Consider the following 18,512-nt stretch of genomic DNA (forward strand, 5'->3'; position numbering starts at 1 on the left):
GCATTCCTTCATATTCAGAACTAATATAAGATGATACAAACAAATCAAAAGTACTCTCGTGGCTAATAAAGTGTGCACTGTGGCAACAGTAACTGCAGACTGCAGAGTGAGGAAACGTTACTCGGACAACAGTGGCGCTGGGAATAAACCCTATAATAAACAAGGCAGCGGACCACTTCCTGGTGCGCTCCTGGGGAAGTCTCGCAGATATCTCGCGAGATGGACGAGATCTCAGGCTTTACGGCTAAACCGTCTCCAACACAACAACGCCGTCACTATGCAGCAAAATGTAAACATTAGCACACTGTTGACACTATGGAGAGTTGATATATACCAAAAAAATGCATTTTCGAGCGATGTAAATAAGCGAATTTGCACAACACCCCATATGCCCCATGCAGGGCTTATGGTGGGGAAGGGGATGGTAGGGGGAATAGCCAATAATGCGTTTTTTCACAAAACAACAACTGGACCACTTATTTGGATATTAAACAACTGCAAATCACGGTAAGAAAGCCTTCTAGCATGGAATTCTCCTTTAAGGAGCCGACACAATCCCGCCCCCGAACGCGAAGCCAATACCATACAGGTTAGCCTAGTCTAGCATCATGATTCATGATATGTTCATAAATAATCAGACACTAAACAATGATACTTGTTTATTATGGTAAACTTTTGTTTTAATTTTATACAACACCATATGCACCCGTAGGCCTATATATATTTTTTTCTTTTTTTAACCGCGGTAATGAACCCGACACCGCGGTATGCGTTACATACCGGCGGTATGGCGATATTGCGGTTATTGCACCCAGCCCTAGTCTCGATAGATTTATTCTTGTCTCCCGTTGTTGTCGATCGACTCTAGAGTGGTGTGGCTATTGTTAGCTGCTACACACACATCAACAACTTCCGCCGGTCCGTCCGGAAAAGGGGTCCGTGTTTATAAATCGAATGGGCGCATTAATGTAATGGGTTAAATAACCCCGGGCAATTAAAGTGTTAATGGTGACGATTGTGGGCGGTGATGCTGAGTTCCATTATTCTATAACTATAGAAATGTGATGATGATTGTTCTTGTCACTGTGATTAACTTCTGTTTCATTAATGGATAAGTAACCCCCCCCCCCTTACCTTACCTTAGTAACCTTAATTAGTAGAAGAAAATCACAGTAATTCCACTAATTGTCTCCACCAGGCCGAAGGCGTGCGTGCGTGCGTGCGTGCGTGCGTGCGTGCGTCCGTCCGTCCGTCCGTCCGTCCGTTACCAGCTAATCTCCGGCACCGTTAACGCGATGAACCTCTGCCCCAAATGTTCCAGAACGGCCTGTTATAGCGCCACCAGGAGGACGACTTTTGAAAAACACATTTTTAGATATTACTCCTCCAGATTCTGTCCAAACATCCTGCAAATCGTTACACAGTATCTCTATAGTCATGTGTTCAAGACGATATCCGTCCGATATTTCATATTCCATCCTAATTGGCCAACATTAGCTTTCAAAGTTTGCAGGATTGGCCCATTTTCAACAAAAATCCTCAAATCATGAACGCAGCGTGCAATTTACGTGAAATATTTCACAGACTTTCCTAGAGACCTGTCCTATTATAGCGCCACCAGGAGGCCACAACCTGACCTGGCCTGGTGGAGACCTGTCCTATTATAGCGCCACCAGGAGGCCACAACCTGACCTGGCCTGGTGGAGACCTGTCCTATTATAGCGCCACCAGGAGGCCACAACCTGACCTGGCCTGGTGGAGACCTGTCCTATTATAGCGCCACCAGGAGGCCACAACCTGACCTGGCCTGGTGGAGACCTGTCCTATTATAGCGCCACCAGGAGGCCACAACCTGACCTGGCCTGGTGGAGACGTGTCCTATTATAGCGCCACCAGGAGGCCACAACCTGACCTGGCCTGGTGGAGACCTGTCCTATTATAGCGCCACCAGGAGGCCACAACCTGACCTGGCCTGGTGGAGACCTGTGCCCAGAGGGGCATTTTATCTAGTTGTTCACTAAAAAGATTGGTTGTCGATATGTTGTTTTTCTTTTTATCTTCTTCTTTGGGCATAGTATTAAATACTATTGTAATGTTAACTTGCCGTAGCACTTTCCATAGACTTGATGACCTTGCAGGCGTATGCAAAGGCTCAACTTATGTAACTTAGATAGCATTTTATGTAGACATAGCACTCTAAAGATATTCTACATATCTTGATGGATGTTAGGTTCTTAGCTTACTTGTGATTCCTGATGACTATTTGTATGTATGTGATGTATTGCCATGTGTTGTTCTTGCTTACTCAAAATCACTCTGGATTAAGAGCATCTGATAAATGCCTACATTTTTAACCTGTCCACATGTCTGTCTGTCTAACCTTTTTTCCAACCCAGGTTGAGACAAACTGACCTCACAGAGAAATGCTGTAAGGAGTTATCCTCACATATCAGTTCCAACTCCTCTAGTCTGACAGAGTTGGATCTATCTTCAAATGGCTTAAGGAATTATGGAATAATTCAACTGTCCGTTGGTCTGAAGAGCCCAAACTGCACACTGGAGATTCTGAGGTAAAAATTGTGTTTTCCCTCTGTGTGAATCTCTACGTGAATATCAGAAGCAATTAGTTAAACTGTTTGTTTCTCTGCAGGTTGTCCCACTGTCTGGTCTCAGAGGAAGGCTTTTCTTGCCTGGCCTCAGCTCTGCGTTCCAACCTCTCCCACATGAAAGAGCTCGACATGAGCTTCAACCAACCCGGGGCCTCAGGAGGAGAGCAGCTGCTCTCTGTTGGACTGGCTACTCTCAAGTGAGTAGATTTGTGAAGTCCTTCCATGCTGAAATGATTTGTGAGAGACAACCTAAACCCATTTTGTTCAATTGTTTTATTTTATTAGTATTTCATTTTTACAAAATGAGGCGTCACTTCTCTAGATTGACCAAACCCTCTTGCAGTAAACTTTATGGAATAATGTTAATTTGAACAATGTAAAAAGATGTATATTTCCAGTGGACACAACAGAGTTCAATACATGTGGATTTGTTGCAGTTAACTATGTGCATTTCCCGTCAGTCAGTCACATCCCATATAATGGTCATGCCTGGTGACATCACGTGATGTCATCAATATTAAGCCCATATATGGAGATCCCTGATGTCATCAGTATTGGCCAGCAACTAGACGGGCCTGCCCCAAAGTTATTAGTGCAGCCGCGCCCAGCAGCCGGCAAAAACTAGAGTTCTCAACAGGCCCGAAAATTAAGATCTTACCTCCCATGCCAAAGCGCCAGCGCTCGCCCAGCAGTCTGCTGTCACCCAGGCAGATGTGTGCAGTAAGACGCGTCTCAGGCGTCTTACTGGTGTGTGTGTGTGTGTGTGTGTGTGTGTGTGTGTGTGTGTGTGTGTGTGTGTGTGTGTGTGTGTGTGTGTGTGTGTGTGTGTGTGTGTGTGTGTGTGTGTGTGTGTACATGTGTCATATACTCATATTAATGTGTTTTTCATTCCTACAGGTTGGATCAAGAAGAAGAATATTCACCTCTACTTCTTAAAACATGTGAGTACAGACATATGATACAATACAATATATTACTGTATTATTAAAACATGTGAGTACAGACGTATGATACGTGAGGGATAATGTATGGCTGAGTGGTCCTTGTTGATAGATAAATCACCTGAAAGGTGATTAACTGTTTCCATGTTACGCCGGGGCTCCACTGGACGCGTCAGCGTTGCGTCTCCGTCACCGTCAGGGAATGTTCACTTTTTAATCAATGAAGGGTGGCTCCACTGCCTACGATGCGTTGCGTTGCGCTGCGTTGCGCTGCGTTCGGTGACTGCTTTAAAATTGCCCCGGTTCGTTTTTTGACCAGCGTCACACGTGTCACATGCGTGGAGCCCCGCCGTTACAGCAGTAAACTAGAAAAAGTGCCCTTCTGGGCACAGGTCTCCACCAGGAGGATAGGAGTGTGTGTGTGTGATGTTTGGCAAAATGTTTAGGAGCAATATAAACGTGTGTGTGTGTGTGACGCGGCTTGGCCTGTTGTAGCGCCACCATGAGGCTGATTTGAAAACGGTTAAGTGGTATTTCTTCCAAAGCCTAGTGGGAATATGCATGCACAGTTTCACCACAATCGGACGCTGCGTTGAGTAGTTGTAGCGATTTGTACAAAACGGGTACAAAGCGGGCTACTCCTGAAAAGTTTAGAAGCCAATCGTAGCCAATGAGGGTGGATTATGAGAAATCAAACAAACCCGTCTTGATCACATGACTATGAAGAGCATGTGTACCGATTTGCGTGAAATATGGATACAATCTGAAGGAGTAATATTAGAAAATGTGTTTTACATATGTCGGCCTCCTGGTGGCGCTATAAAGAGCAGATGTAAAAAATTCCAGGCAAAGGTTTTTCCTTGGCCTCTAGGAAGTTGGCATACAAAGTTATCCACAGATCCGTGCAGTTAGAGGTAAAAACACTTTTTGGCCAGTTATAGCGCCACCATGAGGCTGAGTTGAAAATGTTCATGTGGCATTTCTTCCTCGGCCTAGTGGGAATGTGCGTGCACAATTTCACGGAAATCACACGATGTGTTCATGATTTGCAGCATTTTGTTTGAAACTGAGCACTCCTGCGAACTTTGGAAGCCAATCTTAGCCAATCAGCATGGAGTCTGAGAAATCTGAAAGACCCGTTTCGTTGAATGGCTCTAGAGAGACTGTGTACCAATTTGCGTGATGTTTGGACAAAATCTGTAGGTGTACTGTCCAAAAACTTGTTTTGCACAAAGCAGCCTCCTGGTGGCGCTATAACAGGCCGTTCTGAAATTTTTGGGGCAGAGGTTCATCGTTGGCATCCAGGGAGTGTGTGTGCAAAATGTGGCATCGACCGGGTTAACGGTGCCGGAGATTAGCTGTTCACAGACGGAAGGACGGACGGACGGACGGACACACACACACACACACGGACGGACGGACGGACGGAGTGCAAAACATACTCTCTCCCCATGCCTTCGGCCTGGTGGAGACAATCAAGCGGGGCGCAGCAGGTGCTCCGAACCTTTGATTATACATCGGTCTGTTATAGTATATATTTATATATAGTCATTATTCAGTTATAGTATATATATATATATAGTCATTATTCAGTAATAAAACACAACTGAATTCTGTGATTGACCAATCAGAATCAAGCATTCAACCAAGCTGTGCAATACAATACAATATATTACTTTATTATTAGCTTTTACTGAAATGTGTCTTGTAACACAGCAGCCATAATAAAACGTAACTAATTGAACGCATGCATGCGCGCACGCACGCACGCACGCACGCACGCACGCACACACGCACACACACACAGTCCTTGGCCAGATTAATTTATTATGTCTCTTTTGAAGGTAGCAACTTATATTTCCCATTCAGAACATGGCTAGTGTGTGAAGTGATATGCCTTGCCAATCTTAGATGCTAATCACAGTAAAACAATACAAAACTGAATTCACTGTTATTTTAACAGTGGAATGTTGTGCCGTCACTGCCTTGGCACATGGTCTTACCTTGCGTCTTGGGGGTGTGGCCAGGCCACACCAATGTTGAGCCCTGAATTGATCATGTTTAGTCACTCTCTCACGCACAATGGAACCTAATAAAGGGCGAGATTGCGAGGTTGCGAGGTTGCGTGCACTGGTCATATATGGAGCGTGTCTTGAGTGCACAGGTTTTGATGAGGTCAGATCAACATATGGAATGTCAGAACAGTTCAGCTCCATATATGGAGATCTAAGGGTGGCAACGGGGGCAGTGTCTTGAGTGTACAGTGTTTGCCGGTAGCGGCTGCACTAATAACTTTGGGCCAGCCCCGTCTAGAGTTTAAATGGACAGGTATCAGTCAACAGGCCCCGTCTAGAGTTTAAATGGACAGGTATCAGTCAACAGGCCCCGTCTAGAGTTTAAATGGACAGGTATCAGTCAACAGGCCCGTCTAGAGTTTAAATGGACAGGTATCAGTCAACAGGCCCGTCTAGAGTTTAAATGGACAGGTATCAGTCAACAGGCCCGTCTAGAGTTTAAATGGACAGGTGTCAGTCAACAGGCCCGTCTAGAGTTTAAATGGACAGGTATCAGTCAACAGGCCCGTCTAGAGTTTAAATGGACAGGTATCAGTCAACAGGCCCGTCTAGAGTTTAAATGGACAGGTGTCAGTCAACAGGCCCGTCTAGAGTTTAAATGGACAGGTATCAGTCAACAGGCCCGTCTAGAGTTTAAATGGACAGGTGTCAGTCAACAGGCCCGTCTAGAGTTTAAATGGACGGGTATCAGTCAACAGGCCCGTCTAGAGTTTAAATGGACAGGTATCAGTCAACAGGCCCGTCTAGAGTTTAAATGGACAGGTGTCAGTCAACAGGCCCGTCTAGAGTTTAAATGGACAGGTATCAGTCTAAAAGGAGACATAGAAGAGGAAGGATGGATGGGGAAGGATGAACATATGGAATGTCAGAACAGATTGTGACAGATTCTAACATATATATATTGATGACATCAGGGATCTCCATATATGGGCTTAATTGCGACAGCAGGTCGCATTTATTATGATATGATCCCTGACTTACTATCATCCCTGATGATGTCATAGTGATGTCACGACTAGACCTGGGCACAATATAGAGAATAGCTGATCTACAAGCTCACAACGTGGCGCTCTGCGCCACGTTGTGAGCTTGTAGATTGGCAATTTTCAGCATGCAACCTAGCATGACATTACTTGTCTTTTAGTTCTGCTGGATCTCTCTCTCTCTCTCTCTCTCTCTCTCTCTCTCTCTCTCTCTCTCTCTCTCTCTCTCTCTCTCTCTCTCTCTCTCTCTCTCTCTGTGTGTGTGTGTGTGTGTACTGTATCTACTCTAGTGTAATTCTCTCTCTCTCTCTCTCTCTCTCTCTTTCTCTGTGTGTGTGTGTGTGTGTGTGTACTGTATCTACTCTATTGTAATTCTCTCTCTCTTTCTCTCTCTCTCTCTCTCTGTCTCTGTCTCTGTCTGTCTGTGTCTCTCTCTCTCTCTCTCTCTCTCTCTCTCTGTTGTTCTCTCCATCAGATGCCTTTCCTCTCACACTGGACACAAACACAACAGGCCCCAAGCTCTCTCTGTCTGAGAACAACAGAAAGGTGACAGGGACCAGTGAGCCTCAGAGCTATCCAGACCATCCAGACAGATTTCAGTACTGGCCACAGGTTCTGTGCAGAGAGGGTCTGACTGGATGCTGGTACGGCGAGGTAGAGTGGAGTGGAGGGGTTCGTATAGGAGGGACTTCCAGAAGAATCAACAGGATAGGAAGGGGGCATGACGCTCTGCTTGGATCCAATGACCTGTCCTGGAGTCTGGACTGTGATGATGAAGACAACAGATACACTGTCCTTCACAATAAGAAGAGAACCGCCCTCCTTGTCCGTCCCTCTGGCTCCAACAGAGTAGCAGTGTATGTGGACCGTCCTGCTGGCCGTCTGTCCTTCTACAGAGTGTCCTCTGAGACACACACACACCTGTACACCTTCCAGACCACCTTCACTGAGACCCTCTATGTTGGGTTCAATGTGTGGCGTGGCTCCTCAGTGTCTTTGTGTCAGATAGAGTAAGTGGAACACACACACGCACGCACACGCACACGCACGCACGCACGCACACACACACACACACACACACACACACACACACACACACACACACACACACACACACACACACACACACACACACACACACACACACACACACACACACACACACACGTGTTTTATAGATCTGATATTTTTAGAACATCATCATAACATGCAGATGTTTTATAGATCTGATATTTTTATAACATAACATATAGATGTTTTATAGATCTGATATTTTCAGCGATTATAACATCATCATAACATGCAGATGTTTTATAAATCTGTTATTTTCAGTCTTTATAACATCATAACATGTAGATGTTTTATAGATCAGATATTTTCAGTGTGTTGTAACATGATCTATAAGGTGTTGCACATGTTTTATAGATCTGATATTTTCAGTGTTTATAATGTATCTAACACTGGTTCTCAAACTTTTTCATGTCAAGGACCCCCAAATTAACACTAATCAGCCCCGTGGACCCCCTTTGAAAAGATATGCCAGGGACCCCCAAATTAACACTAATCAGCCCCGTGGACCCCCTTTGAAAAGATATGCCAGGGACCCCCAAATTAACACTAATCAGCCTCGTGGACCCCCTTTGAAAAGATATGCCATGCATTAGTCTACGGACCCCCATTTAATGGCATTTATATCTCTGGGACCCCCAATTTATATTGTAAAATCAATGTTAATTTAACTCTCAGAGTTACAGACCCATAAGGGTCCATTTGGTCCCAAACTATCATTTGACCCCCTGAACTCCCTCAAGGACCCCTGGGGGACCCCGGACCCCACTTTTGGAACCACTGCTTTAGCTATTGAAAAATAGCACATCTACAAGCTCATAGCGCGGCATCGAGTGCCGCAATACGAGCTTGTAGATCTGCTATTTTGGGTAAATTGTGAAAATGCGGCGCAAATCTTTGAATATATATTCTTTCAGAGCGAACGTTTTTAACTCAAATCTTTTGCTGCTTGGGCGGTCCCTGGAACAACATATGTTCAGATGGGGGTCTGCGGCCAAAAACATAACAAACATGTTATTTTTGGGGGTCCTTGACATGAAATAGTTTGAGAACCACTGATATAGAAACAAATGTTTTTTTTTCTGAAAACTGTCATGATTTAAAAGACATTTAGAAGACATTTAGAAGACATTAGAAGACATTTAGACATTTAGAAGACATTTAGAAGACATTTAGAAGACATTTAGAGGACATTTAGAAGACATTTAGAAGACATTTAGAAGACATTTAGAAGACATTTAGAGGACATTTAGAGGACATTTAGAAGACATTTAGAAGACATTTAGAAGACATTTAGAGGACATTTAGAAGACATTTAGAAGACATTTAGAGGACATTTAGAAGACATTTAGAAGACATTTAGAAGACATTTAGAGGACATTTAGAAGACATTTAGAGGACATTTAGAAGACATTTAGAAGACATTTAGAAGACATGTGTAGAATCATTTCTCAGGTGAAAATGTCTGAGTTATACTTACTGTAGTTGTAAACCAACATATCAAATCAAAGAGTTGTGGTTAGTGTAGGGTAGGGTTACTCTACCCTAGGGTAGGGTAGAGTTGTGGTAGAGTAGGGTAGGGTAGAGTTGTGCACTTGTAGATCAGCTATTTGGACTATTTTAAAATATTCTTTAAGTATTGTAAAATGTGCTCAAGTGCTCAAGTGGCTCACATATAATCCCTCAAATAAATGTGTGTGTGTGTGTGTGTGTGTGTGTGTGTGTGTGTGTGTGTGTGTGTGTGTGTGTGTGTGTGTGTGTGTGTGTGTGTGTGTGTGTGTGTGTGTGTGTGTGTGTGTGTGTGTGTGTGTGTGTGTGTGTGTGTGTGTGTGTGTGTGTGTGTGTGTGTGTGTGTGTGTGTGTGTGTGTGCGTGCGCGCGCGTGCGTGTGTGTTTCAGGCCGGTCGTTCCAACCAGTTTCTCCCCTGTCGTGCACACAGAACACACGACCACTGAATACAGGTCAGTTCTAACCCTAACCCCTAACACACAGTTCCACTATTATAGTACCAAAAATCCCTTTCTAGCCAAAAAGTACCGTTTATACGTGTGGTGGGGGGGAGGGGGGCTCAGAGTGCACCCACTAAGGAAAGTAGGCATTCTAATGACACGCCCCGCCTTTGTTTTGGTGAGTAGCAAAAAAGTTATTTTTATTTACGCTAAAGACGAGAGGCTGGTCTGCATTCATGCGAGCGGCGGAAGTCGAGAGTAACATAGCTCTAAATGCAACGCATTAGAGCTATGGACCAGAGCATTAGAGCTATGGACCAGAGCATTAGAGCTATGGACCAGAGCTAGGTTAGGGTTATCCTAACCCTCATATGTGTTCCAGTTCCCCGGGGTGGGGCTGTTCCAGTGCAGTGACACCAGGTTGGGTTAGGGTTAGGTTTAGGGTTAGGGTTAGGTTTAGGGTTTAGGGTGAACGCTAACCTAACCCTAACCCTCATATGTGTCCCAGGTTCCAGTGCCCCGGGGCGGGGCTGTTCCAGTGCAGTGACACCAGGTTGGGTTAGGGTTAGGTTTAGGGTTAGGGTTAGGTTTAGGGTTTAGGGCGAACGCTAACCTAACCCTAACCCTCATATGTGTCCCAGGTTCCAGTGCCCCGGGGCGGGGCTGTTCCAGTGCAGTGACACCAGGTTGGGTTAGGGTTAGGTTTAGGGTTAGGGTTAGGTTTAGGGTTTAGGGCGAACGCTAACCTAACCTTAACCCTCATATGTGTCCCAGGTTCCAGTGCCCCGGGGCGGGGCTGTTCCAGTGCAGTGACACCAGGTTGGTGTTTGGAACATGGAGGGGAGGAGACGTTCTCTACAGGACTGTTCAGTGGGAGGAGAGATGTCTCCCGTCAACAGGAAGGACTCCCGCAGGTCCTCTGTTTGACATCCAGTGTCCTCAGAACGCTGTCTGCCAGCTACACCTGCCACACTGTGCCATCACACCTGGTGAGTCAGCTACACCTGCCACACTGTGCCATCACACCTGGTGAGTCAGCTACACCTGCCACACTGTGCCATTACACCTGGTGAGTCAGCTACACCTGCCACACTGTGAGATCACACCTGGTGAGTCGGCTACACCTGCCACACTTTACCACCACACCTGGTGAGTCAGCTACACCTGCCACACTGTGCCATCACACCTGGTGAGTCAGCTACACCTGCCACACTGTACCATCACACCTGGTGAGTCAGCTACACCTGCCACACTGTACCATCACACCTGGTGAGTCAGCTACACCTGCCACACTGTACCATCACACCTGGTGAGTCAGCTACACCTGCCACACTGTACCATCACACCTGGTGAGTCAGCTACACCTGCCACACTGTACCATCACACCTGGTGAGTCAGCTACACCTGCCACACTGTACCATCACACCTGGTGAGTCAGCTACATCTGCCACACTGTACCATCACACCTGGTGAGTCAGCTACACCTGCCACACTGTACCATCACACCTGGTGAGTCAGCTACACCTGCCACACTGTACCATCACACCTGGTGAGTCAGCTACACCTGCCACACTGTACCATCACACCTGGTGAGTCAGCTACACCTGCCACACTGTACCATCACACCTGGTGAGTCAGCTACACCTGCCACACTGTACCATCACACCTGGTGAGTCAGCTACACCTGCCACACTGTACCATCACACCTGGTGAGTCAGCTACACCTGCCACACTGTACCATCACACCTGGTGAGTCAGCTACACCTGCCACACTGTACCATCACACCTGGTGAGTCAGCTACACCTGCCACACTGTACCATCACACCTGGTGAGTCAGCTACACCTGCCACACTGTGAGATCACACCTGGTGAGTCAGCTACACCTGAATCGTCCAATCAGGTTTCTTGTTCACAGCGACAGTATAACAGATGTGGTGATTTTTTATTATTTTGGAAATACATTTAAAATGGTACAAATAGCCGAGCTCACAACGTGTCGATGTAGATTGGCTAGTATTAAAAATGTGTCACACAGGCTGTGAGCGAGTGCTCCACACACACACACAGGCTATATGAGCGAGCGCTCCACACACACACACAGGCTGTGAGCGAGTGCTCCACACACACACACACACACAGGCTGTGAGCGAGTGCTCCACACACACACACACACACAGGCTGTGAGCGAGCGCTCCACACACACACACACACACACACACACACACAGGCTATATGAGCGAGCGCTCCACACACACACAACACTTGTATTTGTTTGTAGAAGTGTTGTGTCTGATTCTCACGTCCTCACAGTATAATAGAATGATTCTTTCCACAGGTGATGTGGACCTTTGTGTGGCCAACGTCACAGATGGCGCAGCGTACCTCTTGGAGCCACAGAAAGTGACCCAGACGCACGTGGTTTTAAACGTGGACCACCTGTCTCTGTATGGACTCCTATGGAAGAAGATTAAGGAGTATTTCTGTCCAATATCTGGTCAAGTTCTGCTGTTCCTTCAACCTCCAGGACGTCGAACACGGAAACTCAGTGTATTGATGCTGCCTGGAAATGCGGATCTCGACAAGGTAAATATATATATTATCTGTTATGTAGTTATTCAGGTTACGTGAAGTTCAATTCAGATTTTGAACAGACATCTGTAGGTGTGGACAAACATCCAGTCTAGTCTGTAGGTGTAGACCAGGGGTTCTCAACCCGTGGGTCGTGACCCCTCGAGGGGTCGCCAAATTATTTTGGGGGGTCCCCAAAGTTTTTTTTTTTTTCCCGTTTTTTTGCAACTGAATGGCTGTAAAGTGGAAATGAAGAGTTTACATATAGTACATGCATACACCTTCCTTAATGATTATGGTTTCAGTATTTATTTATGGTGTATTGTCTCTATTATTAGGTGTAGACCGACAGACAGACAGACAGACAGACAGACAGACAGACAGCTCCAAACCGACCGCAGCTTAAATAGGTGAAAAATCAACTGCGACGGAACGGGATGCGATGCGATTATTGTTTCTTAAAAAACAAAACAAAAAAAACACTGCCTAGCGCGAGGCCTCGCATGCGCGAGGCCCTGTGCGGCGGCACCATTCGCACTACCCAAAAAGCGGCCCTAACACACACACACACACACACACAGACATGAATGTGCAGTAGCCTACCAATGCTTGTTGTGTCTGTGTCATTGTAGGTGAAGACCTTCTATTGTTGTGTCTGTGTCATTGTAGGTGAAGACATTCTATTGTTGTGTCTGTGTCATTGTAGGTGAAGACATTCTATTGTTGTGTCTGTGTCATTGTAGGTGAAGACCTACTATGAAAAGTACAACAAGAAAGACATCCTGGAGAGCACCTCAGACTGTGATCTGACTCCAGACCTGCGCTACAGACTGCAATGTGCTTCACATTGTCTCAACCCCACCATCCATCCTGAGGTAGGGTAGGAGGATAGGGAACCCTAACCCTACAATTACACAGTAGTTCTTAGGGTAATATAGGGAACCCTACTATTACACAGTAGTTGTTATAGTAATATAGGGACCCTAACCCTACTATTACACAGTAGTTGTTATTAATATAGGGACCCTAACCCTACTATTACACAGTAGTTGTTATTAATATAGGGACCCTAACCCTACTATTACACAGTAGTTGTTATTAATATAGGGACCCTAACCCTACTATTACACAGTAGTTCTTAGGGTAATATAGGGAACCCTAACCCTACTATTACACAGTAGTTATAGTAATATAGGGACCCTAACCCTACTATTACACAGTAGTTGTTATTAATATAGGGACCCTAACCCTACTATTACACAGTAGTTGTTATAGTAATATAGAGAACCCTAACCCTACTATTACACAGTAGTTGTTATAGTAATATAGGAACCCTAACCCTACTATTACACAGTAGTTGTTATAGTAATATAGGGAACCCTACTATTACACAGTAGTTGTTATAGTAATATAGGAACCCTAACCCTACTATTACACAGTAGTTGTTATAGTAATATAGGGACCCTAACCCTACTATTACACAGTAGTTATTAATATAGGGACCCTAACCCTACTATTACACAGTAGTTGTTATTAATATAGGGAACCCTAACCCTACTATTACACAGTAGTTGTTATAGTAATATAGGGACCCTAACCCTACTATTACACAGTAGTTGTTATAGTAATATAGGGACCCTAACCCTACTATTACACAGTAGTTGTTATAGTAATATAGGGACCCTAACCCTACTATTACACAGTTATTATTAATATAGGGACCCTAACCCTACTATTACACAGTAGTTGTTATAGTAATATAGGAACCCTAACCCTACTATTACACAGTAGTTGTTAGGGTAATATAGGGAACCCTAACCCTACTATTACACAGTAGTTGTTAGGGTAATATAGGGAACCCTACTATTACACAGTAGTTGTTATAGTAATATAGGGACCCTAACCCTACTATTACACAGTAGTTGTTATAGTAATATAGGGACCCTAACCCTACTATTACACAGTAGTTGTTAGGGTAATATAGGGAACCCTAACCCTACTATTACACAGTAGTTGTTAGGGTAATATAGGGACCCTAACCCTACTATTACACAGTAGTTGTTAGGGTAATATAGGGAACCCTACTATTACACAGTAGTTGTTATAGTAATATAGGGACCCTAACCCTACTATTACACAGTAGTTGTTATAGTAATATAGGGACCCTAACCCTACTATTACACAGTAGTTGTTAGGGTAATATAGGGAACCCTAACCCTACTATTACACAGTAGTTGTTATAGTAATATAGGGACCCTAACCCTACTATTACACAGTAGTTGTATCTAAAACTGGTCTCTGTTTTCAGAATGTGAAGTATCGTCTGAACTATGGACCAAATTACAATCCAACGTTTAAGGTGACGATGGATCGCAACGTAGAAGTCGCCTCGTTGGCAATCCTGGGACCTGAGAACCACCAGGTCTGGAAGGATGACATTGAACTGGAAGGTAAACATAGTTATTCTGTTTAATTTACTTATTATTAAACTTTAATGTTGAACTGCAAAGTGAACATAATTATTCACTGTAATTTAATGCAGTCAGGTATACTCGAGAGGTTAAACGCTGCGCTTATGTCGGTGAATACAGTGTTATGCAAGACCCATACGTCACACGCTGACGTGGCAATCAGCTGACCAATTGGGCGGGTATTTAAGCTCCCCTAAGTCTGTGTTCTTTCTGGTTATGCGTTCCTGGTTGTTATGCGTCATTTGCTGCTCCGATGCTATAAATCGATTGGGCGCTCTGATTGAATGGATTAAATAACCCCGGGCAATTAAAGTGTTACTGGTTAATGATGGCTGTCTAATTGCGCCGAGCACGGAGAAAAATGTAGCAGAGCCGAACGCCAAGATGAAATATTATATCCACACTTGTGTTCTCATTCTATAATAAATATTGGTTCAATCCATTCCTGAGTTATCTGACTTTATATGGCCTGGCTCAAAGGTCACAACATTTAGCTGCATGGGGACCACCTGGAACCCCCTCAAGGACCACTGGTGGTCCCCGGACCACCTGGAACCCCTCAAGGACAATTTACAATTTAGGCATTTAGCAGAGGCTCTTAATCCAAAGCGACTTACATTAAGCAAGAACAAAAAGCATGGCAATACATCACATACATAAAAAGTAGTTATCATGAAACATGCGTAAGCTAAGAACGTAACAGTGGAATATCTATATAATGAAACTATACATATATACTGTACTATGCTATACATAATGTACTATGAAGTGTTATGACTACATACAATGCAATTCTAGTGCTGTCTACGTAACATGCTATCAGTCTGTATCAAATGCTATCTAATTCTACAAAAAGTGCTATCTAAGGGGGTAAGGTAAGTGCTACGGGCCATTATGGTGGAGTCTGAAAAGGTGGGTTTTCAGACTACGGCGGAAGATTGGGAGTGAGGCTGCAGTTCTGATTGTAATGGGAAGTGCATTCCATAGTTTTGGAGCCAGAAGGGAGAAGAGTTTGGGACGTGTGGAGCGTTGTCCCAAACTTAGTGAGGGTATTTCCAGCTTCCCTGCGTTGGCTGATCTGAGTGCGCGGGAGGGTTTGTAGGGTTCGATCAGACTTGCAAGATATGGGGGAGCCATACCTTTGGTTGCTTTGGATGCCAGCACCAGAGTTTTGTATTCTGTGCGGGCAGCGACCGGGAGCCAGTGGAGGAAGCGGAGAATGGGGAGGGGCAGCGACCGGGAGCCAATGGAGGGAGCGGAGAATGGGGAGGGGCAGCGACCGGGAGCCAGTGGAGGAAGCGGAGAAGGGGGAGGGGCAGCGACCGGGAGCCAGTGGAGGAAGCGGAGAAGGGGGAGGGGCAGCGACTGGGAGCCAATGGAGGGAGCGGAGAAGGGGGGAGACGTCTGAGAATTTTGTCTGGCGAGCTGCGGCATTTTGGATCAGTTGGAGAGGCTTAAGTGCACATGCCGGTAGGCCAGTAAGGAGGGAGTTACAATAGTCAAGTTTTGACAAGACTGTTGTCTGGATTAGGACCACCAGTGGTCCCCTGACCACCGGGGGTCCCCGGACCACTGGGGGTCCCCGGACCACTGGGGGTCCCCGGACCACTGGGACCACTGGGGGTCCCCGGACCACTGGGACCACCGGGGATCCCCGGACCACTGGGACCACCGGGGGTCCCCGCACCACCGGGGGTCCCCGCACCACCGGGGGTCCCCGGACCACCGGGGGTCGGTCCCCGGACCACCGGGGGTCCGGGGACCACCGGGGGTCCCCGGACCACTGGGGGTCCCCGGACCACCGGGGGTCCCCGGACCACCGGGGGTCCCCGCACCACCGGGGGTCCCCGGACCACTGGGGGTCCCCGGACCCGGACCACTGGGGGTCCCCTGACCACTGGGGGTCCCCGGACCCGGACCACTGGGGGTCCCCTGACCACTGGGGGTCCCCGGACCACTGGGGGTCCCCGGACCACTGTTTGAAAACCACTGATCTAACTGAATGCATATGAAGTGTAACTGAAAACAACATTGTTTCTCCTCCAGACGCCTCCACCCCCAGTCCAGGCTCCGCCCCCAGTCCAGGCTCCGCCCCCAGTCCAGGCTCCGCCCCCAGCCAGCCAGACGCAACGACAGCGATGGCGCCGCGACAGGGAGCGGAGATGTTGCGCTCTGTGCGTTTAGGGTTCATCGAACGAGTGTCGGACCCGGTGATCCATGCTCTGCTGGACAGACTGCTGGACGAGAACGTCCTCAACGACGCAGAGATGGACTCGCTCAGGCTGGAGAGGGGCAGGACGGAGAGAGCGCGGGAATTAATCGACATGGTGAGAAAGAAAAGCGACAAGGCGTCGGCGAAGATGATCGCCGCGTTTCGTGAAGTGGATCCAACGCTTTACGACGTCCTGGGTTTGAACCAACCTTGAGATCTGTCTCGGTTTAGACCTTTGATTGATTGAAACGCACGTACAAAACAAAAGATTGCACAATCGTAGCCAAAAAGAATGACAGAAACTAAACATCGAGCCACAGCAATAACCCACTTCATCCATTGACCAATCAAAATCAAGCATTCGACCAAGCCGTGTAATGCATACAATGCATATGCATACTGCATTCAGCAGTGTATTTCGGGTGGACATACTGGACACTGGACAGTGCCGCGCTATGAGCTTGTAGATCTGCTATTTTTCAATAGTTAAAGTATAACATAATGCTTAAAACCGTTCCGTCCTGAATGGGTTAATCTCCTTTTTCCCCTCACTGTATATGTTTTTTCTTCCTTTTTTACCTCCTTTTATGATGATTTCCTGTCTTTGGCTTTATAGAAGTGTCTATTTGTACGTCTCTAAATGTTTTGATGAATTGAACATGGTGGACCCTCTTTTAAACAAGTGTAATGCTTTATGATGTCGTCCACTCACAGTTAACAGTCTTTGTATTGAGTTGTGCTTGAAATGTACTGTAATTCTCCAATCTGTTAATAAATACTTCAATCAATCAATGAATTCAGTGAAGCTGGGCAGCTTGTGTGTGTGGGAACCACGTCTGTGTTCAGGTCCATGGGCCTACGGGCCGTCTTTGGCCAGTTTCATGTGTAGATAACCCAGTCATTATGTATACAGCTCCATCTCAATAAATTAGAATATTTTGTAAAAGTTAATTTTCTTCTGTAATATAATTCAAAAAGTGAAACTTTCATAATTATAAATAATGTTATATTCTTTAATTCAACAATAAAATATGTATTATACAGTTGTATTAAATAATGTTTTATAATAATTTTGTTCAACAATCTCAGACCCAAAACTAAAGAATATTGTTGTCGTCGGATTAGATTTTCTCCACAATTCCATATTGGTGTTGGTACCATTAGGAGAGATAACATGATGTTGGTACCATTAGGAGAGATAACATGGTGTTGGTACCATTAGGAGAGATAACATGGTGTTGGTACCATTAGGAGAGATAACATGATGTTGGTACCATTAGGAGAGATAACATGATGTTGGTACCATTAGGAGAGATAACATGGTGTTGGTACCATTAGGAGAGATAACATGGTGTTGATACCATTAGGAGAGATAACATGATGTTGGTACCATTAGGAGAGATAACATGATGTTGGTACCATTAGGAGAGATAACATGATGTTGGTACCATTAGGAGAGATAACATGATGTTGGTACCATTAGGATAGATAACATGGTGTTGGTACCATTAGGAGTGATAACATGATGTTGGTACCATTAGGAGAGATAACATGATGTTGGTACCATTAGGAGAGATAACATGATGTTGGTACCATTAGGAGAGATAACATGATGTTGGTACCATTAGGATAGAT

At 45.5% G+C, this 18,512-nt stretch overlaps 1 protein-coding gene across 1 annotated transcript in view; it reads left to right on the forward strand.

Moving 5' to 3' along the window:
- Positions 1-17,691, forward strand: part of LOC306929269 (NACHT, LRR and PYD domains-containing protein 3-like) — a 42,212-nt gene extending 24,521 nt beyond the window's left edge. The window contains exons 7-16 of the mRNA XM_079509711.1: positions 2,397-2,570; positions 2,651-2,806; positions 3,507-3,550; positions 7,084-7,618; positions 9,575-9,637; positions 10,400-10,614; positions 11,962-12,209; positions 12,938-13,069; positions 14,503-14,644; positions 16,712-17,691. Coding sequence (XP_079365837.1) covers positions 2,397-2,570; positions 2,651-2,806; positions 3,507-3,550; positions 7,084-7,618; positions 9,575-9,637; positions 10,400-10,614; positions 11,962-12,209; positions 12,938-13,069; positions 14,503-14,644; positions 16,712-17,091 — 2,089 coding nt within the window. The 3' untranslated portion in view covers positions 17,092-17,691. The remainder of the gene's footprint in view (positions 1-2,396; positions 2,571-2,650; positions 2,807-3,506; positions 3,551-7,083; positions 7,619-9,574; positions 9,638-10,399; positions 10,615-11,961; positions 12,210-12,937; positions 13,070-14,502; positions 14,645-16,711) is intronic.
- The last annotated feature ends 821 nt before the right edge of the window (positions 17,692-18,512 follow it).

Source organism: Electrona antarctica, assembly GCF_951216825.1.
Source record: "Electrona antarctica genome assembly, chromosome: 9".
NCBI lineage: Eukaryota > Metazoa > Chordata > Actinopteri > Myctophiformes > Myctophidae > Electrona > Electrona antarctica.